General features: G+C 41.0%; 1 protein-coding gene across 1 annotated transcript; it reads right to left on the bottom strand.

The window, feature by feature from the left end:
• Positions 1 to 5280: 5280 nt before the first annotated feature.
• Positions 5281 to 7457, bottom strand: LOC130962990 (cyclin-dependent kinase F-4-like). Its single transcript, XM_057889138.1, has 9 exons — positions 7309 to 7457; positions 7130 to 7223; positions 6729 to 6818; positions 6437 to 6526; positions 6211 to 6349; positions 5841 to 5943; positions 5708 to 5760; positions 5542 to 5608; positions 5281 to 5374 (listed from the first exon to the last, which is right to left on the bottom strand). Exons 1-9 carry the CDS (start codon positions 7455 to 7457, stop codon positions 5281 to 5283), a joined length of 879 nt encoding a protein of 292 aa, XP_057745121.1.
• Positions 7458 to 7778: the final 321 nt, after the last annotated feature.

The following is a 7778-nucleotide window of genomic DNA, read 5'->3' as shown; positions in this document are numbered from 1 at the left end:
GGTGCAAGCTGCAAGAATCTCATTAGAGATGGCAGACAATTCAAGAAAACAAGCTCATGGACTTGTAGAGAATGTTTTGGTGAAGATTGAAGACCATTACATCCCTACTGATTTCATAGTCCTAGAGACTGGGAAGTGCATGGATGAATCCATCATCCTTGGCAGACCCTTCCTAGCCACAGCAAAGGTTGTGATTGATGTTGATAGAGGAGAGTTGATCATTCAAGTGAATGAAGAATCCTTGGTGTTTAAGGCCCAAGGACATCCCTCTATCACCATGGAGAGGAAGCATGAAGAGCTTCTCTCAAAACAGAGCCAAGCAGAGCCCCCACAGTCAAACTCTAAGTTTGGTGTTGGGAGGCCACAACCAAACTCTAAGTTTGGTGTTGAACCCCCACATTCAAACTCTAAGTTTGGTGTTGGGAGGTTCCCACACGGTTCTGAATATCTCTGAGGCTCCATGAGAGTCCTCTGTCAAGCTAATGACATTAAAGAAGCGCTTGTTGGGAGGCAACCCAATGTTTTATAGTTAACTATTTCCTTTTGTTATTTTATCTTTTTTGTAGGTTGATGATCATAAGAAGTCACAAAAACAATGAAAAAAGCAAAAACAGAATGAAAAACAGGAAGAAAAACAGCACACCCTGGAGGAGAAGAAGCTGGCGTTCAAACGCCAGTAATGCTAGCTGTTGGGCGTTTAACGCCCAGTCTGGCACCATTCTGGGCGTTTAACGCCAGAAAGGGGCACCAGACTGGCGTTAAACGCCAGTAAAGGGCAACAACCTGGCGTTAAACGCCAGGAATGGGCACCAGCCCGGCGTTTAACGCCAGAAATGCCTCAAAACGTGATTTTGAGCAACATTTGGTGCAGGGATGACTTTTCCTTGACACCACAGGATCTGTGGACCCCACAGGATCCCACCACCACTCTCTCTCTTCTTCCCCCACTCACCAATCACCTCAATACCTCTTCCCCAAAAACCTTTCACCTATCAAATCCCATCTTTCTCTTCACCACTCACATCCATCCTTCATAAAACCCCACCAACCTCACCCTTCAAATTCAAACCACTTTCCCTCCCAAACCCACCCATAATGGCCGAACCATTACCCCCCTCTCTCCTATATATACCCTTCTTCAACCCTTCATTTTCACACAACCTAAACCCCTTCTTTCCCTTCTTGGCCGAACACACCACCTCACCCCTCTTCCTCATTTCTTCTTCTTCTACTCTCTTCTTTCTTCTTTTGTTCGAGGACGAGCAAACATTTTAAGTTTGGTGTGGTAAAAGCATTGCTTTTTCATAACCATTTATGGCATCCAAGGCCGGAGAAACCTCTAAAAAGAGGAAAGGGAAGGCAAAAGCTTCCACCTCCGAGTCATGGGAGATGGATAGATTCCTCTCAAGGGTGCATCAAGACCACTTCTATGAAGTTGTGGCCTTGAAGAAGGTGATCCCCGAGGTCCCCTTTTCACTCAAAAAGGGTGAATATCCGGAGATCCGCCATGAGATCCGAAGAAGAGGTTGGGAAGTACTTACCAACCCCATTCAACAAGTCGGAATCTTGATGGTTCAAGAGTTCTATGCCAATGCATGGATCACAAAAAACCATGACCAAAGTGTGAACCCGAATCCAAAGAATTATCTCACTATGGTTCGGGGGAAATACTTGGATTTTAGTCCGGAGAGTGTGAGGGTGGCATTCAACTTGCCTATAATGCAAGGAGATGAGCATCCTTACACTAGAAGGGTCAACTTTGATCAAAGGTTGGACCAAGTCCTCACAACCATATGTGAAGAGGGCGCACAATGGAGGCAAGATTCAAGAGGAAAGCCGGTTCAATTGAGAAGGCATGACCTCAAGCCCGTGGCTAGAGGATGGTTAGAGTTCATACAACGCTCAATCATTCCCACTAGCAACCGGTCTGAAGTTACCATAGACCGGGCCATCATGATCCATAGCATCATGATTGGAGAAGAAATAGAGGTTCATGAGGTTATAGCCCAAGAACTCTACAAGGTGGCGGACAAGACCTCCACTTTGGCAAGGTTAGCCTTTCCTCATCTCATCTGTCACCTCTGTTATTCAGTTGGAGTTGACATAGAGGGAGATACCCCCATTGATGAGGACAAGCCCATCACCAAGAAAAGGATGGAGTACACAAGAGACCCCTCTCATCAAGAGATCCCTGAGATGCCTCAAGGGATGCACTTTCCTCCACAAAACTATTGGGAGCAAGTAAACACCTCCCTAGGAGAATTGAGTTCCAACATGGGACAACTAAGGGTGGAGCATCAAGAACACTCCATTCTCCTCCATGAAATTAAAGAAGACCAAAGAATCATGAGGGAGGAGCAACAAAGACAAGGAAGAGACATTGAGGAGCTCAAGCACTCCATAGGATCTTCAAGAGCAAGAAAGAGCCGCCATCACTAAGGTGGACCCGTTCCTTGATTTCCTTGTTCTTTATTCTTCTGTTTTTCGATTTTTATGCCTATGGTTATCCATGTTTGTGTCTTGTGATCATTAGTGTCTTAGTGTCTATGCCTTAAAGTTATGAATGTCCTATGAATCCATCACCTCTCTTAAATAAAAACGTGCTTAATTAAAAAAGGAAAGAATTGCATGAATTCTGAATTTTATAATAGTTTAATTATTTTGATGTGGTGGCAACACTTTTGTTCTTTGAATGTATGCTTGAACAGTGCATATGTCTTTTGAACTTGTGGTTCATGAATGTTGGCTCTTGAAAGAATGATGAAAAAGGAGACATGTTACTGAGGATCTGAAAAATCATTAGAAATGATTCTTGAAGCAAGAAAAAGCGAACGAAAAAAAAAATTTTCCAAAAAAAAAACCGAAAAAAAAGAGAGAAAGAAAAAAAGAAAGAAATAAAGTTGTGATCCAAGGCAAATAAGAGTGTGCTTAAGAACCCTGGACACCTCTAATTGGGGACTTTAGCAAAGCTGAGTCACAATCTGAAAAGGTTCACCCAATTATGTGTCTGTGGCATGTATGTATCCGGTGGTAATACTGGAAGACAGAGTGCTTTGGGCCACGGCCAAGACTCAATAAATAGCTATGTTCAAGAATCATCATACTTTACTAGGAGAATTATTAACACTATCTGGATTCTAAGTTCCTAAAGAAGCCAATCATTCTGAATTTCAATGGATAGAGTGAGATGCCAAAACTATTCAGAGACAAAAAGTTAAAAGCCCCGCTCATCTAATTAATACTGATCTTCATAGATGTTTTTGGAGTTCATTGCATATTCTCTTCTTTTTATCTTATTTGATCTTCAGTTGCTTGGGGACAAGCAACAATTTAAGTTTGGTGTTGTGATGAGCGGATAATTTGTATACTTTTTGGCACTGTTTTTAGTATATTTTTAGTATGATCTAGTTAGTTTTTAGTATATTTTTATTAGTTTTTAGTTAAAATTCACTTTTCTGGACTTTACTATGAGTTTGTGTGTTTTTCTGTGATTTCAGGTATTTTCTGGCTGAAATTGAGGGATCTGAGCAAAAATCTGATCCAGAGGCTCAAAAGGACTGCAGATGCTGTTGGATTCTGACCTCCCTGCACTCGAAGTGGATTTTCTGGAGCTACAGAAGCCCAATTGGCGCGCTCTCAACGGCGTTGGAAAGTAGACATCCTGGGCTTTCCAGAAATATATAATAGTCCATACTTTGCCCAAGATTTGATGGCCCAAACCGGCGTTCAAAGTCACCTCAAGAAATTCCAGCGTTAAACGCCGGAACTGGCACCTAATTGGGAGTTAAACGCCCAAACTGGCACTAAAGCTGGCGTTTAACTCCAAGGAGAGTCTCTACACGAAATTTCTTCATTGCTCAGCCCAAGCACACACCAAGTGGGCCCGGAAGTGGATTTTTATGTCATTTACTCATCTATGTACTAGTTTTCTATAAGTAGGACCTTTTACTATTGTATTAAGGAGGATCTTTTGATCATGTTTTTATGATTGAACCCTCTTTGGGAGGCTGGCCATTCGGCCATGCCTAGACCTTGTTCTTATGTATTTTCAACGGTGGAGTTTCTACACACCATAGATTAAGGTGTGGAGCTCTGCTGTACCTCGAGTATTAATGCAATTACTATTGTTCTTCCATTCAATTCCGCTTGTTCTTGTTCTAAGATATCACTTGTTCTTCAACTTGATGAATGTGATGATCTGTGACACTCATCATCATTCTCACTCATGAACAAGGTGATTGACAACCACTTTTGTTCTACAAGCAATCAAGGCTCTAGTGAATATCTCTTGGATTCTTTAATCGGAATCTTCGTGGTATAGGCAGGACCTGATGGCGGCATTCAAGAGAATCCGGAAGGTCTAAACCTTGTCTGTGGTATTCTGAGTAGGATTCAATGACTGAATGACTGTGACGTGCTTCAAACTCCTAGCAGGCGGGGCGTTAGTGACAGACGCAAAAGTATCAATGGATATTATTCCGGCTTGACCGAGAACCGACAGCTGAATTCCGCTATGCCGTGACAGGACATATGCAATCGCTTTCACTGAGAGGATGGGAGGTAGCTGCTGACAACAGTGAAACCCTACACGAGCTTGCCATGGAAAGGAGTAAGAAGAATTGGATGAAGGCAGTAGGAAAGCAGAGAGACGGAAGGGAAGGCATCTTCATACACTTGTCTGAAGCTCTTACACCAATGATATACATAAGTATCACTATCTTTATCTTCTATATTATTTTCGTTCATCATCATATATATATTTGAGTTTGCCTGACTAAGATTTACAAGATGACCATAGCTTGCTTCAATGCTAACAATCTCCGTGGGATCGACCCTTACTCACGTAAGGTATTACTTGGACGACCCAGTGCACTTGCTGGTTAGTTGTGCGAAGTTGTGTAATGCCATGGTATTGAGCTACCACGTTTGTGGAGCCATTACTGGGGATTATGAGAGTTGTGAAAAAGTATTGTTCACAATTTCGCGCACCATGCAACTGATTCCTGTGTCCTCTATTCGTAAAGGCCCGCTCTCGTTTTTTTGCCTCGGAAAGCTGAGAAGTCATTGCCATACAATACTGTTCTTGTCATACAATACTGTTCACGAAATAGTCTGATTCCAGCAGCCAAACACAAACATTTGTGGATTAGAGATTCTTACTAATTAAAGTAATTTACCCATCAATATATAAGATTAAATTACAACGTGTCAAACTTTCAAAGTTGACTCTTTGTGCTACTAAAGTACTTGTTTTCTATTTTCTTTCTTTTCCTTTTGAATTCAGGCATTATCATATTGAAATTGGTACAGTAGGTCAGTAGCACATGTTTGAAAGTGCCATTTGAAACTTGAAATAGATTCACAAAAACCAGGACTGAGAATTATTAGATAAACATTACCAATCAAGAACACATAACACAACATAAGGAACCAAAAAAAGATAAACATTACCAGACACTTAACATCGATAACATGACATAAGATCTTCGACGAAAGATCGTATTTGAGAGAGAGAGAGAGAGAGAGAGAGAGAGAGACTACCTGGCACCAAGAAAAAGAGGACGAAGAGAGAACAGTTCAGCCATTATAGCATCCATTGCCCACATGTCTAAATGAGTGACAGAAAATTCAGTAAATAAAATGGTACTTATCATCACTCCAAACAGTATTAATTTGATCATTATCGCTGTCTAAAGCATATACTTACCAACTTTGGAGCTATACAAATAAGATTGAAGTAGCACTTCAGGAGCACGATACCTAACAGAAGCCAGCGTACAACTTATAAACTGCACAACACACAACTGAACAATTTACATACAAAAGTTGAAAGCACTTACCACCGTGTGGAGACATACTCAGTGTAGGGTGGTTGTGAACTGATCTCACCTGTTAGGTCAAAATCAGCAATTTTTATGATATCCTTGGTAACCAGCAAGTTCTCTGCAAAAAAATGAGTATACATTATGTCAAAACAAAACTTGCAATGAAGTGATAAAATTAATCAGAATAGACCATAGTATAAATCTTCATTTGCTGCACAATAACAACTTCATTAAAATGTCAACCTAAATGATTCATAATTGATAGAAAAAGCTATGTAATTCTTGAGAAGTCTGAAAAAAAAAAGCTAACATACTCAAAAAGCATATTCTCTATTTTATCATATAGCACATTTAACAAAGGATTCGGATGCAATGATAAATGTACCAGGCTTCAAATCACGGTGGAAGTATCCCCACTGGTGCATATAAGCAAGACCTTGGAAAACTTGAAAACACCAATTCATAACTTCACCCTCAGAAAAGATCTTCTCCCTGTCTTTCATAAGTTGGTACAGGTTGCATTCCTAAATCACCCAAAAAATTGAAACATCAATTACTGGACTTTGCACAAGATGATGCAGACCACATCTAATGAAGAACTGGCCACCCACCATGTACTCAAAAACAAAGTACAGAATGTCAATTTCTCGAATAACTTCCTTTAGCTTCACAATATTTGGGTGGTTCATTTTTCTTAGTGACTGTAAACCAAGAGAAATTGAAGTAAGTTATAAACAGAAAATAAAAAGCCATATGGCAAATAAGGTTTCAGAAGGATCGGCAAAATGAGACACCTTGACTTCTCTCAGGTTTATTTAAAGATACCCAATATACCCAGAAATATATAGATAATAATAAGAGACAATCAAGAAGACACGAAAGGAGAGAATGAAGGGCAGAGACCTCATTTTGGATCCTGTTGCATAAAGATTCAACCAATTGATTTCTGTCAAATCCCATATTAACCACTTCTTGAAGAAGCTCTTCGTCAATCTGCAAAACCATGATATTGGTGAATTTTGTATATATGAACTGATTATAATATATCCAGAAATTCAAATGAAAATGCAACAACAAAAGCCAAAGTTTAGGTTCAAAATTAGCAACAATATCAACTCAGCCAGAGCATTCCAAATTTCAAATATTCACAAACAAACCAACAAATCATGAAACAGAAACTATAGATATTCAATTGGAGCACCTAAATCTGGAGGAAACAATCCTCAGCAATTTGATCAAGACACATAGTCTAATCACAATTAAGACACAAAAGCACATAGTCTAATCCAAATAGAAACCGAAACCTGAAGAAGAGATATGGAGAGATTGCAGCAGAACTTTTCAAAGGAGAGAATTGCATCCGCACCCTTGGCATCAAAAACGGCATCGATGAAACGCCTGCAGAGACATTGAAATTGAAATTAAAATTGAAATGAGAATAAAATGAAAGTTGGAGAGAGAGAGAGAGGTTGGGAGTATGAACAGGAAGTAATCGTAGAAGCCGAAAGTGAGGACAGGAGCACGACAAGCCCTAGCAGCGGCGGCGGCTTCAATTGACCCCGGGAGCGACGACAGTGCACGGCGGAATAGCTTCCTTCTCTCTCGCGTCGCGTCTTCGTCCTCTCTCTCCATCTCGTTTGCGAATCCTCTTTCTTTCTCTCTCCTCCGGACTCCCTCCTCCACGATGGCGATGGCGGCGGCTGCAGCGGCGTTGCGGCGGTGACTCCCTCTCACTCTCTATTCTCTCGGTCGCGCTCTCATCTCTGTCTTCCTCCTCTCCTCCCTCTGGTTCACTCATTCTCTCGGATCTGGGTGTGTGTGTGTGTGTGAAAGGGTGCGTAAGTTAGGGTTAGGCATTTGAACAATTAATTGGAAGGTGAGTTAGGGTTAATCGATCGAATTGAAAGGGGAAGGACGATTAGAAGCGCAGAGATAACAATGGTGAGGGCGGCG

The sequence above is a fragment of the Arachis stenosperma genome, chromosome 2 (genome assembly GCF_014773155.1).
Source record: "Arachis stenosperma cultivar V10309 chromosome 2, arast.V10309.gnm1.PFL2, whole genome shotgun sequence".
In the NCBI taxonomy this organism is placed as follows: domain Eukaryota; kingdom Viridiplantae; phylum Streptophyta; class Magnoliopsida; order Fabales; family Fabaceae; genus Arachis; species Arachis stenosperma.
This window is presented reverse-complemented; position numbering and strand designations above follow the sequence as displayed.

What these genes read in the sequence shown, in the direction of transcription:
- LOC130962990 (XM_057889138.1), bottom strand. Translation starts at nt 7,457, where the DNA reads ATGGAGAGAGAGGACGAAGACGCGACGCGAGAGAGAAGGAAGCTATTC. An exon ending in TCTCCATATCTCTTCTTCAG is followed by an intron (nt 6,819 to 7,129) that starts GTTTCGGTTTCT and finishes ATGGTTTTGCAG; the next exon opens with ATTGACGAAGAGCTTCTTCA. An exon ending in GCAACAGGATCCAAAATGAG is followed by an intron (nt 6,527 to 6,728) that starts GTCTCTGCCCTT and finishes CTTGGTTTACAG; the next exon opens with TCACTAAGAAAAATGAACCA.